This window comes from Schistocerca piceifrons, chromosome 2 (assembly GCF_021461385.2).
Source record: "Schistocerca piceifrons isolate TAMUIC-IGC-003096 chromosome 2, iqSchPice1.1, whole genome shotgun sequence".
NCBI lineage: Eukaryota > Metazoa > Arthropoda > Insecta > Orthoptera > Acrididae > Schistocerca > Schistocerca piceifrons.
The window spans coordinates 876869534-876893185 of record NC_060139.1 but is presented as its reverse complement, the minus strand read 5'-3'; the positions used below and the strand labels follow the sequence as shown (position 1 = coordinate 876893185).

Genomic DNA, 23652 nt, shown 5'->3' with positions numbered 1-23652 from the left:
ATGCCAATCCTGAGCGGTCCATTCGGTATGTTGTTGGGCCCATATGTATCGCGCTGCATGGTGTCGTGGTTGCAAAGATGGACCTCGCTGTGGATGTCTGGAGTGAAGCTGCTCATCATGCAACCTATTGCGTACAGTTTGAGTCGTAACACGACGTCCTGTGGCTGCACGAAAAGCATTATTTGACACCGTGGCATTGCTGTCAGGGTTCCTCCAAGCAATACTCCGCAAGTAGTGGTCATCCACTGCAGTCGTAGCCCTTGGGCGGCCTGAGCGAGGCATGTCATTGACAGTTCCTGTTTCTCTGTAACTCCTCCATGTCTGACTAACATCACTTTGGTTCACTCTGAAACGCCTGGACACTTCCCATGTTGAGAGCCCTTCCTCGCACAAAGTAATGATGTGGACATGATTGAACCTCGGTATTGATCGTTAGGCATGGTTGAACTACAGACAACACGAGCAGTGTACCTCCTTCCTGGTGGAATGACTGGAACTGATCAGCTGTCGGACCCTCCGTCTAATAGGCGCTGCTCATGCATGGTTGTTTACATCTTTGGGTGGGTTTAGTGACATCTCTGAACAGTCGAAGGGACTGTGTCTGTGATACAATATGCACAGCCAATGTCTGTCTTCAGGAGTTCTGGGAACTGGTTTATTGCAAAAAATTTTTTGATATATGTAGATTGCTACCCACTGTAAAGATGGCATGTTGAGTTGCAGACAGGCACAATGAAACAACACTTTGCAAAAGACTTATGTGCATATGATGGAAATATCTTTAAAACAAAACTCAAATTATTCCTGCCAAAGAAATGTTTGTACTTTCTGTCTGAATTATAAGCTGAAAACACATGATCTTATAGTTTGTATTAGAAGTTAGAAATATTTTAATTGTATACCTACTTCTGTGACACTACTTTCCCTTTGTGTGCTTGTATTATAGTCTTGCTAATTTATATCAACTATTTGTTTTGTCTGTATTTTAAGAACATCTTCATAATTATGTAAACAACACCGATGTTTGCAATAGTCATCATTTTTGTTGACTCTATGGAAAAAAATTAAATAAATAAATAAATTAGCATTTGGCTAAAGCCTTAAGGAAACACACACACATCCATAACTCAACATGTCATCTTTACAGTGAGTTGCGATCTATCTTTTCCATACATTGTTGATATTCCAGCATGAGGTCTCCATTGTTTGCAGTATACAAGCAGATAGTGAAGTATAAAATCTGACAATTTTGATACGTGGCACTATTAAGGAGACAAGTGTTGCATGAAGGGTCCGAGGGCTTAGTGACGGGTACTGTTCTGGAAGCTGCACAATATTTCAGTGAGGCAGCTGTTATTTACCTTTATGGGTGGTGTTGGGAGTCTGGCAGTCACTGCAACTCCTAACTGTCTGAGATGGAGATTACAAGCACCTGTCCATTGAAACATTGTGCAATTTCTAAGGCAGCTTCTGATACTACACATGAGGACCTTCCAAAAGGCTAAGTCCAAATGAGTAGGAGGCAACTACTTCCAACACTACATAACCCCTACAGTGTCTATGTCATCATGAGGTTAGCAAAACATGAATTTTCATGCTAAAAGTATTAGGCCTATGAGAAAGTGAGCTTTTGGGCCTTAATGTCTTTCAAAATGTTAATTAATATCAGAACACAGTAGAAAAATAGATTTTCTGCAGGAACATAAATATAAACCTGTATGGCATGCCCGAGTGTGCGAGCCCTACTGTGTTAAAAATTTATAAGAAAAGTATGCAGATGATTAAATCATTCCATATTAATAGATGTCTACATGCAGGGAAAAAATGCAGATTCTGACAAAGGCACATTAAGAGTCTTTTTTGCTCTCCAGCAGTATGACTAGATTAGATTCCAGGACTGCCTTTTTGAAACATTTGCAAAAATGTATCAATGGACCTGATGTTTCAAGGCCACAATGTACTTCATATGTGGGAATGCGCTGAATCCAGGGGATGATAAATCTGTTGAAGAGTGTAGATGTTAAAATTAAGACTTTACGTGCTATCCCCAGTGTGAGTTCAAGCCTAAGGAACCCATGCTGCCACTTGGGGCAGATGTGCCACAACTATATGATTTCTGTATGGGACATATCACAATTAGCAGTGGCCACTAGGGGCATCAAGGGGACCCAAGTGCAAGAATTGTACACTGTGCATATCACAATTAGTAGCAAAAACTGACATGGGTGAAAGTTTAAGAGGGAAAAGTGGAGCACCAAATATGCTGCTCAGGTGGAAAAAGGTTCTTGAACTGGATGGAGAAAGAACACTGGGGAGCCAAAGCATTATGACCACTGTCCAGTTCAAGACTGAATGACACCTGTGTGAGCATGTGACAAAGTAAGGAAAGTATAGAAATGGAGCAGAGAAAAATGGTGAGTCAGGTTAGTGGCTGATATGGGCCACAAATCGGAATATCCACTGACACGATACTGGCAAAGGACAGTTGGTTATTGCCTGGCACTTGGGAACAAGTGTATCAGAAATGGTAAGATGAAAACCTTGCCCACCCTATAAAGCAGATTAGGTGGCCATTTGTGACAGATCTGGTGACAGATTACATCCCGTACAGGTGCTAGTGTTGGAACACACCATTCAGTGCACATTGTCCCACACAGGGCTCAGCAACAGAAACCTGTTTGTTCCCACATTGATCCAACATCATCATTAATCATAGATGCAGAGGCATGCTGTCTGATACTGTGCCATTGATCAATGGGAATGTGATGCCTGGCCAGATGACTCATGTTGTTGGTAATTTCTGAACATGCTGTCATCCAAGCATACTGTTGCTGAGAATGGGCACTGTGCCATGGATGTGGGCTGCTGTGGGGGTGGTATCATGCTTTGGGAGAGCATTAACCTTGACTTCCATGGGATTTGTGATAGTAAGCAAAGGCATCAAAACAGCTGTGGACTAGGTGAACATTATTGTGGATCACGTGTATCCCTTCATACTTGATCTCATCCCTGATGGTGATAATCTCTTCCAGCAGGGTAAATGTTAATGTCAGAAGGCAAGAACTTGTGTAAATTGGTTTAGGAAGCATAATAGTGAACTCATGTTGATGCCTTGGCAACAACATTTACTTGACCTGAAGCCAATGGAATGCATCTCAGATGCCTACAAACCACATCCGCATAATTTACAGGGAGTTCATGACCTCTGTATTGACATCTGGTGCCACTTACCTCCAGAGCCTTCCAAGGACTTGCTGAATCCACATAATTCAGAATCCATGCTGTATTGCCTTTCAAACATGTTATTAAACAATTGGTCATAAGGTATTGGCTCATCAGTGTTACTGGTTGTAGTGTCTTGACATAGGATTTTTGCAATCCTAACATGTCCTGTACTTCATAATTTCAGGCAGTCTGTACAGAGGTATTTGTCAGTTCCATTTTACCAATTGTTTAATCACTGATGAGAATAATTAATGTTGTATCCCAGCAAGCTGTAGACGTAATCTTGAGCTTTCAATTCTCTTTTGTACGGGGCCACTGGGTTTCAGCTAGAGCTTGTAATGTACATTCATTTTTTGTGTGATGTGGGGAAGCACATACCATTCATTGTTCTCTGAATGAGCAGCATTCTTTTTGAAATAGTCAGAGCATATCTGAGAAATTAGTTTCTAAAATTACTTTTACTCGGTATTCAAAAAATGCACTCCCCCCCCCCCCCCCCACACACACACACACACAGTGATTCAGAATAATTGATTCTTCTTGTAAAATGTATGCAAATGGTCTTGTGATAGGGCAGTGGCAATGGTATAAGGTAGTTTTGTGTGTAGTGTTTGCCCATAAAATATCTGTGGCATATCCTCAATATATTCATTTCAAGTTGCAGTTTACAGCTTATTTATGTGCATCAAAAGAGAAATATTAACTCAGATAAGTTCAAGTATTCAGTTTCTTAGTTGCTGAAACTGAAGACAATTTAACTAAAGTTGCTTCATTGTCTACAAACTGTCCCAGATATATTTCATGATAAATAAGAAAGGCCTAATAAACAGAAGTATATAATAACTTAATGTTATTGTTCAAGATATAACAAGTAAGAATTAATATACACACAATCCCTATTCAAAGTAAAAAAAAAATTATCTTTTCACTAAATTTCTATTCCCAGTGCTAGTGGATACAGCTGTATTTTGGACCATCGTGATGCTGTTTGGTAAATTTCCACAATGTTTATCCATATCCAATAATTTGGATGATCATCTAAATATATACAGATTTTATTGACATTGAGTATCAAAAGATGCAGTCCTTTCTGTTCTACAATAAAATATCTGACAGTATGAAACTTCCTGGCAGATTAAAACTGTGTGCCCGACCGAGACTCGAACTCGGGACCTTTGCCTTTCGCGGGCAAGTGCTGTGGCTAAGCCATGCCTCCGCAATATCCTTTCTTTCAGGAGTGCTAGTTCTGCAAGGTTCGCAGGAGAGCTTCTGTAAAGTTTGGAAGGTAGGAGACGAGGTACTGGCAGAAGTAAGGCTGTGAGCACCGGCCGTGAGTCGTGCTTCGGTAGCTCAGTTGGCAGAGCACTTGCCCGCGAAAGGCAAAGGTCCCGAGTTCGAGTCTCGGTCGGGCACACAGTTTTAATCTGCCAGGAAGTTTCATATCAGCGCACACTCCGCTGCAGAGTGAAAGTCTCAATCTGACAGTATACTTGCATTGTAAGTGTGAAGCTTTGTAGACTTTATGACTGACCAAGCCTCTGATGTTTATTTTTTATTTATTTATTGCTTTTAGGCACTGGAAATGAGGGATGCTCCAGGCAAGCTGCATGCTGTACAATGTGATGTGAGGAATGAAGAGCAAATTGTCAATGCATTCAAATGGATAAATGAAAATGTTGGAGGTGTTGATATTCTAATTAATAATGCTGGTGTACCAGGTCATTCAGACATTACTGGTAATACTGTTCATCAGTGCACAAACTTACATCTACATCTAACAATATTTGATCTACAGGTTTTAAGCATTTTTAAATTTTAATTTTGTTGATGTGGGGAGAAAGTGTATAAAGATATTGATCTTGGCTGTAATAACTATGAATGTCTTAAATGTTAGCTAGCTTTATATTAATACAGTAATTATGAAGCACATAGTTCAGTATACTTTTACTAGCCATATCTTAGGTAAGCTATCTTCACCTCTCGTTTGTGACACCTGTTTTAATGTATTGGAGGTAATGCAGGTATTTGTGAAAGAAATTGTTGCCTTGCTTGGTAATGACAAATGCAACCTTTCCCTCTTTAGTTGTTCTTTGAAGGCATAGACTTTTTTTACTGTCTGGCACTAACTGTGTTACATACACAAGGGCACCAGTAAGGACTATTTCATTCATTAATTCATTCATCCATCATGTTCCATAGATCTTATAAACAAGAATATTGAAGGTTGTGGCCCAAGTTAAATTATACATTAAAATAAGACAAAGACATGGTAGAAGCTAACCTGTATATTATATTAGTAATAAACTCTCACTATACTGCTTAATGCTATTCACACCTATGCCTGTCAGGAGCTCACCAATCTTTAGTGAGTTTGTGCTTGGCTAAGATGGGCTCCCAGCTTTTGCAGTGTGTCTTCCCTGTCCATGCTGCATGTCTATCCTCCTGCTATTGTTTTTGCACTCCATGTCTTGGGTGTCTTTGGGAATGCATTCTGAAAATTAGATAGTCTGGCATTGGAACAGTCCCTTGTCTGCATTTTTCTCCTTATTCATTCTTCATCTCCTCTCCTTCCTCTGCTTTGGCATTTGAGGTCTCTCTATGTTTCTTCTTCTTCCCTGTGCCCTCCTGAAGGTTGGCTCATGCGTTTCATTTGTAGCAGGTGACTGAGTAATGTGTAATTTCCAGCCCCTGGTCAACAGGTAGGGTTCGCACATACCTATTGATACAGGCCAGGCTCAGGAAGGAGTGATTGCCTGTTACCTTCCCAATTGCTGATTGGCCACCACTCTGTCCGGAGTTTGGGAGGTGTGGACAATCACCTAAGGTGGGTGAAGGGGATTATTTTCACAATGAGCCAAACACCATCTCAATCTATGTCTACTAAATGTAAACGGAATTAGGCTAAAGGTTCAAAGACTCTCTCAGCTGCATATCCGTTTCTTGTAGTATCAAGTACCAAAGGAGGTCAATCCTTTGGCATGGTTAATCTGTTTATTATTCAGAAAGTTGTTGATGCAATTACAGGCCCTGTAAAATCCTGCTTTCACTTACAAAATGGGACTTTGCTTCTGGAGACCAATTGTGATTTTGAAGCCCAACAACTGCTTACAGCTTTGCTCCTCCACAGCTATTCTGTTTATGTCAAGGTTCATCATACACTGAATTCTTCATATGGTGTTATTTACACTCAGCTGCTTGACAGTCTGACTGAGGGAGAAATCGAAAATTATCTCTCTGATCAGGCTGTCACTGTGGTCTGTTCAGTAATGAAAAAGGTTGATCCAAACATAGTGCCTGCACACACTCTTTTTCTCATATTTGATAAAGTACTGCTTCCATTGAAGTTTAAAGGAGGCTAGAAGTCATCGCAGTCAGACTATACATAGAAAACCCAATGCAGTACTACCAATGTCAACGTTGTAACCATGTTCACATGTCATGTCAAAACATGGCCAAATGTGTTACTTGTGGCAGAGATGCTCACAAGGGAAAATGCCCGCCTCCTCCTCCCCACTGTATCAATTGTAATGGTGACCATACTGCCTCATCCCAAGAGTATTCCATGCATCTTGATGAGTGGACCATCCAGGAGACCTGGGTGAAGGAAAAAGTACCGTACCCCCTGTCACTCACAAGTTGTTTCATAGTCAAATGCCCTGTTTTTTACCATCTGACACTTACAGTTCCATTCTTGCTAAGCCTAGCTCCATGAAGGATATGGTCAGGCAGACTTGTGACCTCTGATTCAGTACTGCAGTTGTGAATTTGTCCAGTATCATGGTAGCATACCTGTCTCCTCCTACAGCTGCACAACAAGCTACCAAATCTTTGCCCCCCTCCTTCCCCCCCCCCCCCACCCACCCCCCCACCCCCAACCATGATATCACCTTCTACACAACCAGCAGGCTGAAAGGAATGAAAGGAATACCCCCATGAAGACTTTTTACATCCCTCCAGCCAATAAATGTTAAATCTTCTTTTGCCAACCTTAAAGTCTCTAAGAAATTGAACAAAGACAAATGGTCTTCTCCTTCCTGACTCAGAGATCCTCCTCAACAGTGTCGCCACATAATACCCTCAACTAGCTGAACTCTATTATTTCACTTGTGCGCACTGCCTGCCATTTTTCCGCCCTGGAATCCACAGGCCAACCCAGGGAGAATAATGACATGTCTGTAGATTTAGTGAAACAAGATCCTCCAGCCTTTGCAACCTGTAGCAGTGAGACTTTGAAGGCTGGCACTTAGCAGCCTCTGAGGTGACTGTCCTTAAATTTTTTTCCTCCCCATTCCAAATTATGACTCTTCTCCAATGGAATGTTCATGGAATTAGAGCCAACAGGAAGGAATTACGACTGCTCTTGGAATTGCAGTGTCTTGTTTGTTTTCTGCCTTCAAGAAATAAAAATTGTGTCCTCATGACCGCATTGACCTCTCACAGATTTCCTTCCAGCCTGCTTTGACTTCCCTCCCTCCCTCCCCCCCCCCCCCACCCCATAGAGGGCAGCATTCCATCTCATGGGGAAGTCAGGTCTTGTTCATCCGGGATGATGTCCATAGCCAAATCATCTAATTGAATCCACATTTTTCTTCCTTGTTTCACTTTTTCTCTTTGTAGCATCTACCTCCCTCTGTCATTTTTTGTCACTAGGACTTACTTATTCCGGCTTATTGGACAGATCTCACACCCCTTTCTGCTACTTGGAGACTTTAACACCCACCATCCCCTTTGGGACTCCTCCAGAACCTGTTAGAGAGGTTCCCTCAACCAATTCAACCTCATGTGTCTTAACACTGGGATACCCATGTTCCTTTCAGACATTACCCACACCTACTTCCATTCCCTCTCATTCTGCCCTGTCCAGCTTGCTCATCATCTTGAGTTGTCTGTTCTCTCTGACACATACTCGAGCAACCGTTTCCCATGTGCTATCAGTTTGCTAACTCCTAACTTACCTGCGTGTAAACTCGATTGGCAGATTTCTAAGGCTGATTGGAGGCATTACTCATCCTGGGTGACCTTTGACAAACAACGTTTCTGCAGTTGCAATGACCAGGTAGAGTGCCTTACTGCTGCAGAATGTTACATACCTCACACTTTTTATCTATCACTCCGTGTCCCAGGTGACTGGGACATGGAGCAATAAGAACTGGACTGAGGCACACTACAACAAGATTCATGTATGGAGATGTGCTCTCCACATTTTTAACTGTCATCCTGTGGTGACAGACTGTGTTCATTACAAACAGTTGCATGTGCAGTGTTGTCACATTCTTCAGGATAGCAAAAAAGCTAGGTAGATTTAATTTATTAGTTCTTTTAACAGTTTCACTCCCTCTTCCATCTTTTGGGGCAACATCCATCAGCACTATGGGACAAGGGTCCATTCCATGATATCTGGCCTGGCCATAACAGATAATGTCACTGTGGAGCTTATTGCTATCTCCAACACCTTGGGCAACTATTTTGTGGAGATTTTGAGCTACATCCACTATCACCCCACCTATGTCCCTCGAAAATGAGTAGAGAAGGCTCGAGTGACATCCTTCTCACAGAATCATGTGACACCTTTACTGTGAGGGAGCTTGGCCATGCTCTCTCATCCCAGTCTTCCACCCCGGGCCAGATAATACTCACATTAAGATATTGCGGGCAAGCAGTTTCTTCTTCATATGTACAATTGCATTTGGGGAGCTGGCACATTTCTCAGATGTTGGCATGAAGCCACTGTCATACCTATACCTAAGTCCTCCCTTCTAGCTACTGCTTGGTTTCTCTCACCAGCTGTCTTTGTAAGATGATGGAACATATGATCCATGGCCAGCTGGTATGGTGGCTAGAGCCTTGCACTCTACTAACCACTGCACATTATGGAATTCAAGCACAACGTTTGGCAGTTGACCATCTCATCAGTTTGTCAACTCATATTATGAATGATTTTCTTCAGAAATACTACACTATGGCTGTGATTTTTTATTAGGAGAAAGCCTATGACACTGCTGGAGGACTGGTACCCTCTGTACTATACACATATGGAACTTCTGACGCTACCTGTCACATTTCATTCAGGAATTTTAAAAGCCACGAGTTTTCAAGGTACATATGGGTTCAGCCTTGTTGGACACATTTATACAGGAGAACAGACATGCTTCAAGGCTTCATCCTGTCGTACTATTTGCTTAAGACATTAACCCTATTACAGACTGTTTTCTGCCAGTCATCTCCAGCTCCCTTTTTATTAACAACTTTGTGACCTATTGCGGTTCCCCATGGACTTGTCTCCTTGAGCAGCATCTTCAGTGATGTCTCAATCATCTTTACTTGTGGAGCATCAACAATACCTTTCTCTTTTGCACTGACAAAACTGTTTGTATGGTTTCTGGAGATGCAATAGGATTCTTCCATCATCTTTACATCTTGGGCTTGTTGCTCTTCTGTTCACTGAAACTACAAAATTTCTGGGGCTCACACTTAATAGGAAACTTTCTTGGTCATCCCATGTCTCTTACTAGGCCACATGCTGTACCTGGTCCCTCAGTGTCCTATGTGTCGTAAGCAATACTTCACGGAGAATGGATGGGACCACGCTCCTCCATTTGTACTGATCCTTTGTCTGTTTGAAATTAGACTACCAGTGTTTTGTTTATTCCCGTGCATGTCTGTCCATCTTGTGCCACCTTAACACAATCCACCATTGTGGAATAAATTTGGTCACTGACACCTTCTACAGTAGCCGAGTTGAGAGTCTGTGTGCAGATGATGTTGAACTACCACTATCCCCAGTGGATATGCATGCCATTTGTCTGCCATGACCGGACACCCATCTTATGCCATTTTTTTCAATTTTATTTATTTATCGTATGATGTGTACATTGATTTACATTTATATACAATATTTTCAGGACTAAAATGTACAATCACAAGTTCGTACAATTTTACAGCTCTATGTCTAGTTCTTCAATCCACTTGACTGCTTCATCCGATGTACGATGAATGTCCATTAAAGTTCCTCTGAAAGTACGATGAGGGCAGTCAGCAACAATGTGATGAATCGTCTGTGAGGGGGCACCACAGTCACAATTTGCAGAGCCAACCCATCCCCATTTGTGCAGTAGATAGCCACATCTGCCTTGTCCAGTTCGAATGCGGTTAATGATCCTCCATTGACGCCTTGGAAGATCAAATCCTTGCGTCTGCTTGGAAGGGTCCTCGACTAGATGTTTATTGGCTACTGAAGACTGATCCCACTGGAGTTTCCATGAACTGTTAATGTTGAAAGCAGATCCTTCAAGGTCGAGTGCTGTGCGCCATGGTGGTTTCCTCGATTTCAAGCATTGGTGTGTTCCTTGTACAATATCTTGATGGATGGGGAGCTGGGGGTTCTGCTGAATGTTTTTCCACGTCTTTAGGAGAGCTTCTGATCTTCTTAGGGCTGGAGGTGGGATATTGCTTAGAACCGGCAGCCACAGCGTGTTTGTGCTCCGAATACATCCTGTGATTAATCGCATTGCCTGATTGAGTTGCACGTCTATCTTCTTAGTGTGAACACTGTTGATCCAGGTTGGGCAGCAATATTCAGCAACAGAATATGACAGAGCTAATGCTGTAGATCTCAGGACGTTAGTATTGGCTCCCCATGATGTACCAACAAGCTTCTGAAGAATATTATTTCTAGTTTTAACTTTAGCAGCCACATTTGATAAATGCTGCTTGAAAGACAGAGTTCTATCTAGTGTTAATCCCAGGTACTTTGGTGTACTACAGTATGGCAACACTTGGTCTCTGAATACAACTTCTGGTTTGTAATTTGACTGTCTGTTACGTAGGTGGAATGCAGATATAACTGTTTTCTGAGGATTTAGGTGGAGGCACCATTTCTTGAAATATTTGTCTAAGGCTTCCAGATCAGTGGATAGAATAGTTTCAGCATCAGCAAAGTTGGAGCACTGAGTCACCAGACAAATATCATCAGCATATATGAATTTCCTTGAAGATGTTTCTGGTAAGTCGTGTGTATACAAATTGAAAAGGAGGGGAGCCAGAACAGACCCTTGAGGTAAGCCGTCATTTAGTTTAAACATTCTGCTCCTATCATTATCTGAGTAGATCTGAAAGTGCCTATTGCTTAGCATATTGTTGAGTAAGGCCGTGAGTTTACGACATGGGATAACACTCACAAATTTTAAAAGGAGTCCTTCTCGCCAGACAGTGTCATAGGCAGCAGATAGATCCAAAAAGGCAGCCACACTTACTGATTTCTTCTCATACCCATTTTCAATGTGCGTAGTGAGAGATAGTACCTGATCGTTACAACTTCTCCCAGGTCTAAATCCTGCTTGCTCGATAGGAATATGATGGTTGATTGTTTCACAGATTCTGTTGTAGATCAGACGCTCAAGGAGTTTATAAGTGATACTTAAGAGTGCTATTGGACGATAGTTTTCCACTTTTGTGGGATCTTTATTTGGTTTCAGTATGGCTAATATTTTTGATTTCTTCATCAGATGTGGGATGTTTCCAGTTTGCAGGATGTTTGAAAGGAAGTTGGTCAACCATTTTACTGTAGCTGGTCCACAGTGAGCCAGGAATTCTGGGTATATTCCATCATATCCAGCTGCTTTTCCAAGTTTCATACTTTTGATTGCAGCTTTAGTTTCCTCTTCTTGAAATGGAGTAGAGAATTCGGAAGACTGTAGGGCTGCTCTTTTCTTGGTGTTCAGCTGTAGTTTGATATCCCTTTTGGCTTGCTTGTCCTTTATATTCTTTGTAACTGACACAAGGTGTTTAGCATAGTCATTCAAATTGATGGCATTTTTTGATCTTTTTGTTGTAGGGTTTGAAGAGTCTAATTTCCTGATGATAGACCAGGCTTTTCTGCTAGAATGGGTGTAATCTAGGGACCCCACAGTTTCATGCCAGATCTTTCTTCGATTATCATCCAGGGACTGGAGGAGGCTTGTTGCATTGTCAGAGTTAGGATGGTCTTCATATTCTTTTAGTAACTCCTCACTCTCGGAACTCCAACCAGGGATATACTCTTTACGGTACCCTCTAGGAATACATCGTCTGGCTGCACCTTTGATAACCCCAACAAATCTGCTGTAGTTGTTGTACGTTGGTTTGATCCATCTGATATTGGAATCTGTTTGCTTTGCAAATTCAGTCCAGTTGGCTTTCTTGAAGTTCCACCTCGGTTTAGGATGTGATCGTACAACAGGTATAGACATCCCCACCTCCAATATAACAGGTCTGTGTTGACTATGTGGGAATTCCTTGAGCACAGTTCGTCGTACTTGATTTAGGGAATTATGAGACTGAGTTGTGAAGCACAGATCTGGGGTATAGCCTTGGGACCAGCGAGCTGAGTGGAAGGTAGGCAGATCTTTAGCATCGTAAATTAAATTCAGGTTTTCAGTTTCCATCCAGTCCTCAAGCGCTTCACCGTTGAGGTCATTCTCCATATATCCCCACAGGTGATGATGACTGTTGAAATCACCGAGGTATATAGTTGGATGTTGCAGAGACGGTAGAACGGGATTAGGCCAATTAGTCCCTGGGGGTTTGTACACGTTAACTATCGTTAGGTTTTCAATTTTAACAGCAGTTGTAAAAATGTCATTTTCAGAATTTTCTGACAGCAGCTGGTAGTTTGTTATGTGATTCTTGACGTAAGTTGCAAGGCCATAATTTTGATGGTGATTAGAGGCTATCAGTTTAAAGCCCGGTATTTTCCCCCTACTCTGTAGCTGTGGTTCATCAGCTGTGTGCGTTTCTTGAAGTGCGATGATATCAACTGCATATTTCTGTGTGAGCCTGGAAAGATACTCACATTTTGCTCGACTTATCCCTTCGATATTCAGTTGACAGATGCGCATAGATGGTCCAATTCTACGAGCTTGTGGGTCCTGAATAGGACCGCACGTGTCCTTCGTCATTCTTTGACCGAGAGGTCTTTTCAGACAGTTCGGTCTCATCTTATCGTTGTTGCTTTCTTAGCACCACCCAGGGGTCACGTGTAGGGTATTTAAAGGTTATACCTACGGACGTGAAGCAACGCAGACCCCCATTTTTTTTTTTTTTTTTTTTTTTTTTTTTTCAATGACTCCCTTTACTGCCAGTATGGGGTGCACCCTTCTTTTCTGTTACCTCCCAGAGTTTGCTTTCAGCTGCTGCTCCTGAAGCTGAACTCCACACTACCACATTCCCAATGGGTTCCACCCTGGCTTCATGCAAAGGCCTGTCTTCATTTTGAACTTCATTCACTTCCAAAGGTCACTACTGCAGATCTGATCTATCACTGTAAATTTCTTGACCTTTGCAAACATCTTAATGATAACACCTTTGTGTTGCATATTGGGCACAATCATTTTAGCCATGACCATTTGTTCTGTGGTGATCCCTCACTACTTTGTGCTCATTGCCATCAATCTCTGGTAGGTTGCCATGTCCTGACCCAATACCCTTTTTGTAATGGTTGTGTTCCATTGTGTTTGCCGTCTGAGCTGTCGGCTATTTTAGCGGATGACACATGGGCTTTCAACTACATTTTACTTTTTATGGATTGTAACAATACAGCAAAGGACATTCAATCATTGGTCCAGGAACTCTGCTGTCTCTGGCATATTTTGTGTACCTTTCTCCAAGGGAAGTTCTTGTTTTTAACTCTCTTTTATTCCATTGATTGGGCCAAACATATAGTCGCTTTTAACTTACCTTACCTCTTGATGTTGTAAGGTTGTTTTCACATCCTAAAACAAAACAAAAACACTTACGCCATTTAAATTTAATCAAGTAAATTAGTACAATAGCTGACAGTTTGAAAAAAAAGATGCTGCCTCCTCAGTTTTACTAAATAGTTGCTTTTTATCTGCTGTTAGTAGCTTAGTACTTAATTTATTAGATTTACCAGGGCTTTTCAAAAAACTACTATTTTTGACATTTCTGTAAATACTGAGTCCCCTATATAGTACCTTATTACTTGTCAAATGGCTTTATAGCAAACTTTGCTACTTGTCCTGTAGCTAGTGGAACCTTTCGGTCCATGAATCTAGTTATTCAGATAATTTTAGAAAGAGTAGCTAATGAGGTACTTTTTTAAAAATTTTCTAAGGGATTCTCAGTTCCTTACTTTGTTAGACAGAAACTTATTAAACATCTGACCACCAGGGTAGATAACTCCATTCTGAACCCTGGGCTAGGAGACACTCTACATGAAAATTGTGTTTGTGTTTTGTATTGTGGCTGTGTATATCATAGTTCAGTTGAAACAGATTTTTATCAGGAGCCAAAGCCATTAAGGACTACATGTATTGGGAAGTGAATGTAGCAATTCAAAGATTCTTAAAAAGGCATGTGCAAGATCTATGGTTGTCTACTTTGCACATAGGTGCACTGCCCCGGAAGATAATTACATGAAACAAGGAGTGAAAATACACAAACTAAGCAAACACTCCAGTCTTTAGGTCATCACAGTGAGCGGTGTTTTTAAGGGAATAAACATGCAAAACTGAGCTTCTTGATTAGTTTGTCTATGTAATGACTCAATTTTCTGTTGTTATTCAACTGACCTCCAAAGAATTTTACACATTGTGTGTTGTTTGGCATGCAATCATTAATGTCTGGTGCTAAAAGGTAATTACTTTATATGAACTGTCACCAGGGTTGAGTTTGGAACCTTCATTAGTATGCTTGTGTTATTAGAAAATATTACAGTTTTTGAACTACCCTTTAAAGTCACTGGAATGTCATATATTTAGGTTAGAATTAGTGAGCCCAGTACCAAGTCTTGAGGCACTCCTCATGTTATGTTCCTCCCTTCTGAGAGGTTATTTTCTTGCCCAAAATAGTCTGTTAATGAGATCCTCTGCTTTCTGTTATGGAGGTATGATACCATCCATGCAATTGGGATACTATTAATGCCATAACACTTCAGTTTTCTGAGTAGAATTTTGTGATCCACACAAGGCTTTGGCAAGGTCACAGAATAACCAACAGGATAATTTTTCTTGTTTTCTGTGAGTACTTTTGAGAGATCTTGAATTGCTTTCTGTTTAGAGAGTCCTTCAAGAAAACCAAACTGAAAGCCATTAACACATTCTGCTCAGTTAAATAAGTCGGAATCCTATCATATCCCACTTTGTCAAACCCTTCTGTAAAGCCTGGAAGGAATCTGTAGTGAGTGGTGATTTGCCAGTCTTGTAGATGAGTATCACTAATTGAAGTGTTTCAAGAAATATGCGTGAAGTCGCTGACTGAATACAAAGATAGCCTGAGGGTAATCCTATGAAATAGGCACAAGATATTAATATCCTGTTAGAAATGCTGCCATAGCCAGTAGAATTACTACCTTTTAGTGACCTAATGACTTCTGTAATCTCAATATAAATTGTAATTTGCAACTAGTGCATGTGAGTGATGCATGCAATGCCTGCACATGTAAATTTAAACCATCTGCATTTGGTTCCTTATTTCTGGGTGCAGTTTTCTTAGCCACTATGAGGAATGAATAATTGAATTGGGTTTCCAGTGATTTGAAAATATGTCCATTTCTGTCAGAGCTATTTTCTGGCGGCTCAATTTCATTTGGATGGCTTGGTTTCTTTTTTTCCCGTGTTTATTAATGATCCAAATAATTTGTGCCTTATTCTTGAAGCTGAGGGTACTTTATTTTTTGAGTGTAGTGCATGAGTTTTGCTTTTTTCATGAGTGGAAGATATGACAGTAGTGGTGGCACCAGAGATACAAATCTTGACTTGCTTGTTCTTTGAATTAAGTGGAGCTTCCTCTTCCTAGCACAAGATACTTCAATCCCAGGAGTTACCCAATTCTCATTGCTTGTGTTCAACTTTGTCCTAATGCATAGTAGAAGGCAAGACTCAGTGCTGTGGAATATGTTTAAGAAAGAGTTTAGTTTTCCATCAAAATTGTTTCCTTTTTAAATTTCACCAAACATTCTTCCTTTAATTTCTTTGTAAAGTGTGACAGTCATTGTTTGTGATTCTGCAATACAGTGCTTTCCTATAGCTGTACCTAACTGTTCAGTAATTGTCAACATTTGACCATCATGGTCAGATAATCCATTGGCTGTTGGTGTTACAGTGAAATCATTAAGAGTTGTTAGGTCTAAAAGCAAACTGTCAATAGCTGCTGCATTATTTCCTTCAATTCTTGTATGGAATTTTACTGTGGAAAATAATCCAAAGCTGGGCATGAACAACTCTAAGTGCTCTCACCCAGTACTATCTGACAGAAAACCAGCATTAAATTATCCACAATGATTCTCCAGTTGAATCTTATTAAAACAGTTTCTGGTTACTTTATGAAGATTCAAATACTTCAGATAGTGGTGTATAAACATTCAGTACTGAAAGCTTGTGTGTTTGCTGGTTCACTATTTTGACACAGCATTCGGAAAGCTGGTAAATACATGTTCATTAACTAGAAGGGCCAGGCACTTATCTCCGCTGTTTGCATATATACGAGAGTTGCTCAGAAAGTAATGCACTGCATTTTTTTCTTCAACAATTCTTTACTGAACATAATGAGAATTACACAAACCAAAAAATAGTGTTTCATCTACACACCCTATTTTTCCATGTAATCTTCATCCTCTTCTATGGTCTTCCTCCAGTGCAAAACAAGAGCTTGTATGTCCTGTTGGTACCAGTCCTTATCCTGGTGGCAAGCCAGTGCTTCACTGTGTGAACTTCCTTTGCTAACTGACAGATGCGGCACCAGCTGCTGAGTTGTAATGCGTCTGTCCTCATGAATGACAACATCAGCTCGCTGCAACATATCAGGCGTTACAGCTGTGGATGGTATCCCCGACCACTGCAACTCATGGAGCTCTACCAAATTGCCTTCTGATGACCTCACCCTCTGTGCCCAGCAACTGACTGTACTTCTGTTGACAGCAGATGCTCTATAAACTTTTCACAAGTGTTGGAATATTCCCCTCAGTTTCCTTCTATGTAGTGAGAAATTCAATGACTGCACATTGCTTGTAACATACATCACCAACAGACACCATTTTGATACTGTCTAGCAGCTATGCTATCTGTCAGAAGTGACAGAAACTTGGTGCATTCACTCAGGAGACTTCAAATAATACATAAATAACATTTGGTCTTCTTAAAACTGTACTTCCTACACTCACTTGCATTTTATGCCCTATGCTATCAGCTTGCTATGCAGCATTTGCTGGGAAAAAAAACTCTTGAGTCATGCCCATTCCACTACAATACAGTATGGCTACATATGGAGCTAAGAAAAGAATTTTTGTGGTTATTTATAACTGTAACTTTGCCATTTTCATATTATCACACTAATAAAAGTAGACAAATAAGGGTTTTGTCAGAGTAGAGCTGAACTTGTCTATATTTAACGCTAAATGTTTACATATTTAATCGATGATGAGAGTAGAATTTCTGTGAATTTCCATTCCTGTTTTATTTGCTGAATGGCTTTAGACCATACAGTTTCATCTCCCTTGAAACTGAGTTGGGGGTGGCAAGGGAGTAGTGTACTATTTGGTACCATGCATCTACACAACCAGTAGAACTTTGCAAGTAATTGTAAAGTATACAATGTGACATTGTGGAATGGAGGTAAAGTAAATGTCAGGTTCTGGTTATGTCGCTAATGGCTGACAATGATGTTACCAATAGTTTAGTTTAAATCTTACATAATTTTGTGGTATGGTTCTTGAAACAGTTTTTGTAATGAAATTGTACTCCCAAGTATTTAACAGGGTAAAAATTTCTTCATGATTTATTTATATAGTGAGTGGCAGCATCGTAAAAATTCTGATCTGAATACATAGAGTGTTTGAGCTTTAAAGGCAATTAATTAGCTGAAATCCACTTACTGTCAGTGTCAGCTTTCATTGACAGGCTGAGGTTCATTGAAGGAATCTCAAGGAAACTTAATTCTACCCTGAAAGAAATGGCTTGCAAACAAATTATTGGGCTGATGTTTGAGTGTTGCTTATACAGGCAGGACCCAGGCAATATAGGGTTAGATGGATAGATAGTTATTTGCCCACAAATGTGGCTGTTGCCAAAGTGACATTTTTACATCCAATAATTGCATTATGTACTTAATATTATACAATAACTTACTATAAAACTAAATTTACCCTTATCCTATTAACCATAATCTTTTGTGTCTAGTCACTGTTAGACCTCACCCTCGTATGCTTGGTTAATACCTCCATGTATACCTCTTTCGGTTTTTTAATCATTTCAGTGACAAGACTTATCCAGTTTATGTACAAGGCTGCCCTCCATTTCACTCCATATGATTTCAAACATATGTTTTATAGTGATCCCATATCCCTGAAACTTACTCCAACTGGGGTCTTACAAGAGACAGACTGACTTTCTGCTTTGTACCCTTGCTTGCAACCTTCAGAACTCTCATTTAACATGTGCTGATACTTACCTACATGCCTTGTTTACTGCCTGACCTATATATAGTCCCCAGTATAGTTTTGCAGCACTCAGTATACCCCCCAGGTATCGACATTGTCGTGCTATGATGTTGTCAGCTCCTAGCTTGTACTCGTGTTTTATAGCACTTCTGCTATTTGAGAATGTGGGTAGTAGTCTCTTTCTGCATCTGCTAACATTACATTTCTCTGGCTCCAGTTTCTCATGACTTCTAAGTCCTTCTCATTCTTCTAAGTTGCTTACTTCCTTGTACACTGTCATCATCTTAATCCCAATTTCACCCACTCCCAGTGTCACTGACATAAATCAGAAACAGCAATGGTCCTAATTTACTGCCTTGTGGTACTCCTCTATTGCTGTTATCTTCTGTTTCTGTGTTGTACATGTGCTATCACCCAACACACTACTATTTCATGAAGACCCAGCCCTTACAGATTTGTTAACAGTACCATATGCTTCTGTGGGGTGGCTGTTGGCAAATAACTTTAGGAAAATGAAAGTTTTCTACTGTTCACTAACACACAACCTAAGAATGGCCAGTTTTTTTCTTTTATGCAGTTAGTACCATTTTATGCTTGTATTCCAGTATGAAAGTTATTATTTTCCACACATGTAACAAGGACTTGCAGATCATTTGAATAGGTACCACTTGCTGATACATCAGATGTGTTTGCCTACAATATTTTAATTGATATGATGGTACACTTGAAGTAGAGAGGATGTAAAATGTAGACTGACAATGGCAAGGACAGCGTTTCTGAAGAAGAGAAATTTGTTAACATCGAGTATAGATTTAAGTGTCAGGAAGTCGTTTCTGAAAGTATTTGTATGGAGTGTAGCCATGTATGGAAGTGAAACATGGACGATAAATAGTTTGGACAAGAAGAGAATAGAAGCTTTCAAAATGTGGTGCTACCATGCTGAAGATTAGATGGGTATATCACATAACTAATGATGAAATATTGAATAGAATTGGGGAGAAGAGGAGTTTGGGGCACAACTTGACAAAAAGAAGGGACCGGTTAGTAGGACATGTTCTGAGGCATCAAGGGATCACAAATTTAGCATTGGAGGGCAGCGTGGAGGGTAGAAATTGTAAAGGGAGATCAAGAGATGAATACACTAAGCAGATTCAGAAGGATGTAGGTTGCAGTAAGTACTGGGAGATGAAGAAGCTTGCACAGGATAGAGTAGCATGGAGAGCTGCATCAAACCAGTCTCAGCACTGAAGACCTCAACAACAACAACAACATCGGCTCTGACAGAGAGAGTTTGTCGAGACCCTTATTTCATTCCATCACATTATTGTATTTATGATTCATGTCTATATATTGTTTTCTCCTAGTATTTCCTCTAGTTTTTTGGTCATTAATTTTCTGTTTTTAAAGTCAAAGGCTCTTATGATGTCCATAAATACCACATAAAGCATTTCTGTCCTCAAGGGCTTCCCACACAGTCTTTAGCAGGAGTTCTATTGCAATAAGAGTTGATCTTCCCTTCTTGAGCCCCATTCGGCTTTTGGGGAGGTGTTCATAGATTGTTTCCTTTATTCTCTCTGTTATTATTTTTGTGAACACTTTGAAAGGTAATGGAATGGAGACTGTTTCTGTATTTTAACTGTAGAATTTTTTCCACATTAGTGTTAGTATTTGGGCAGTGTCTTTAAATATTCGCTATAAAGTCTGTCAGGGCCTGCAGCTTTTTTGTTCTTGGTGCTGTTAATGGCATCTTTGATCTCTTCTGTGGCCAAAGGGACCCATTCCATGGCTGTCTGTGGAATTGTGCCCTCTTTGCCCTCTGGTCTCCCTCTTAGTCCTTTCTTGTTCATTATGTGGTCGAAGTGCATTTCCCATATTTTCATATCGATGCAATGTGTTTCAGTTTGTTTTCTGCGTGTAGCACAATATATGGGTCTTTTGAGGCTCCTCCACTAGTTTCTTTCCTTCTCTTTACCAGAATGTTCTCTTCTCTTCTTTCAGAGTTTTCTTATAAATATTTTGTTTTTTGGCTGAGGAGTATAGGGCTCTCTGCACAGTGTTTTATTTGAGGTAGACTTTCTAGTATGTCTTTTCTTAGACTGCAACACTCTATGTTGAACCATTTTTTTTATTTTTTTATTTTTTTTTTTTTACACCTGGGGTTGGCAGCTTGTCTTAGTTTTCCTATCACTTCTGTTGCTTCCTCTAGCAGCAAATTGTCTGTTGGCGTTTTGATTTGTTTTATATTGTCTGATTTTGCTTTCACTTTCCTGACCTCTGTTGTTCTCAAAAGTGCTTCTTCCTCTGTTTATTGTGCTGTTTGCCATGATCCTTAGACATTTATTTCCAGAGGGATATGTTTCTGAAGTGGTGTGTGGTCTGCAGTCCAGAGAGGTGATATATTACCACTAGTTGGTCCCTTTATGAAGTCTTTGTACTTTTGACATTGTGGAAAATATATGTAGGTATGTTGGGATTGTTTAATAGGATAAAGTCTTCTTCCTGCAACTTTTCCGCTATTACTTTTGCTTTGTTGTTTTGTATATTCATTCTGCAGTTTAACTCTCGAGCAATATTTAGTGGTTTATTATGTTTACTCTGAGTTATCAGCTGGCCTCTTTCATCTATTATATCAATGGCTGATATTATTGCAATGTGTTTCGTTTCTGTCAGGAGTGTTTGTTCCTGTTTGATAGTTGCAGTTACTGGCATTAATTCCATTTTTATGAGGACAGTTACTCATCGACTGGGTCTTCCTCTGTTGCCTTGTTTTGCATGGAGACGAGTGCAGTAAAATTCTGGGTGTTGCCAGGTTTTGATTAAAAATGCTTCTGTTAGGACAGCTATGTCATATCCATACAGAAAGTCTCTTGGAGCTGTGTTCAGAGCTATTTTTAGACCTTATATATTTCACAGCAGGCTCTTCAAGGTTCCTATTGCTCCTACCTCTTTGCGTTTTTATGGCCAGTGTTCTTGTGTCTTATAGAAGAGACACCCTTCCATTTTCTCAAAAAAAAAAAAAAAAAAAAAGTAAATAAATAAATAAAAATGGCGAAAACAAAAGTGTCTGACAGTGATTCCTGCTGGCCAGAATTCAGCTATATTCACCAACCTTAAGTTGTGAAAGGGGATGCCTACTTTAAAGGACTGTGTTATTGTTGTTTGCCAGTTCTTCACATTTCACATTTTCTTTGATCCCTTTCTTATTAAGGAATTGCTTTATTGAGTCTGATGTTGCCTCATGTTTGAGCTGTCCTACATAGAGCCAGGCTGTCTTATCTGCAGCTTGTAGATTTGCGTCTCTTGATCCAGCACCAGTCAGTGTCTCATGTTGCTCAGTTGGTCATCTGTCATCTCTTTCTTCTATGGCTAACTTCAGTCCAGTGTTCTTCATTTGCATTTGTTTCCATTTCTTGGTATTGTGTCATGTCATCTTGTAGGTGTTTCATCTTCTTCCATGTGAAACACATTTTCTGTTTCCTTCATCGTGGTGTTGGGTAGTAAATGTGCTCAGCAGAAAAGTGGAAATTTCAAATACTCTGCATAACACATGGTATTCTACACAAGCAGCACACAGAGACTTAGAAAAATCTGAGAGGTATTAATTCATACATCACTGCATCCAGTTATAAAAGTTCACTCATAAGTCACTTCTGTAAACAGCTACAAAACATGTGTTGCCCTCTCAACAATTGTATTTAACAAAAGCTGCCATCTGAGGCATGTGTTCATAACTTTTATGATGACAGCTTTGTGCATACTAGCTAAACATGTAGTCACCTTGACATACATTGACTGAACCAACTGCTGGCATCAGCTGATTGCGCTTCTCAAATGATCTGAATATGTGAAGACACCCAAGAAAGTGCTCAGCTTTTTTGCAGCAGTTCTTTTGCTTGAGACTAAGAAAAGCCTTTTGTGTCATACAAAACTTTAAATAACGCTCATAGTGGGGAATCTTTGTTCTCAAATTTTTCTTTAGCAGAAGAAATTTTTTTGGGTACTATGAAGTTAATTTGAATTCTATACTCTCGTAGACATAAAAGGTAAAGATTTTCAAAAGGAACTGTTGTAGACCTCTGAAAGTGCCAATTCAAAATTCTAGCTACCTAAATGGTTATAATTATGAACATGAAAATGGCACAGCACTTTATGATGTAATAAATACAGTGCTATTATTTCCAACCTATTAGATAATCCAAAAGAGCTAATAATCTGCACTGTTTTACTGGTTTTATATCACTTCAGCGACAGGGAAAATATTGAATATCATTAAATAAATTTGTCAGTATGCTGATTCCTTGATTAAATACTCATGTATTAAAATTTTAGGTGTGTAGTTCTTGTATTTTGGTGGACATCAGAATTCTGGAAAAACACTATTTCGTTGTAGGCAAACTAAAAATTGTATAGGTTTCAAACTCAAGATCCTTTACTTTTCTGTATATCTGATCATTAACACTACTTTTTGATATATGTTGAGAAATGGTAATTTTAATGACAAGGCATTGTGCAGTATTTAACTGCCACTCCTGCTACATTCACATGCAGACTTCAGCAACTGGGAGAAGGAAGATGTAACCATTCTTTTTCAGCATACACAATAAATCATCATATTGCTAGCACATTGCAAGTACACTTGTTTCCTCACAATTCACCCTATCAAAAGCTTAAGAGAAATGTGTTGCTATGCAGTCAAGTTCTCATCTCCTGTCAATCGCTTCAGATGTATCCAGTTGAAAAACCATTTAGATGTGACTTGCAAGGAAGCCCTTCTCTGAACCCAAGCTGGCCCCTACACCACCATCCTACTTCATGAAAAAATGTCTTTCATATATATAATAGAGGGAAACATTCCACGTGGGAAAAATATATGTATAAAAAATAAAGATGCTGTGACTTACCAACTGAGAAAGTGCTGGTAGATAGACACAATAAAAAACACACAAACACACACACAGATTTCAAGCTTTCGCAACCCAAGGTTGCTTCATCAGGAA

General features: G+C 39.9%; 1 protein-coding gene across 1 annotated transcript in view; it reads left to right on the top strand.

Moving 5' to 3' along the window:
* LOC124777474 (farnesol dehydrogenase-like) overlaps positions 1-23652 on the top strand; it is a 56928-nt gene that overhangs the window by 17181 nt on the left and 16095 nt on the right. Inside the window, exon 2 of the mRNA XM_047252901.1 lies at positions 4799-4961. Coding sequence (XP_047108857.1) covers positions 4799-4961 — 163 coding nt within the window. The remainder of the gene's footprint in view (positions 1-4798; positions 4962-23652) is intronic.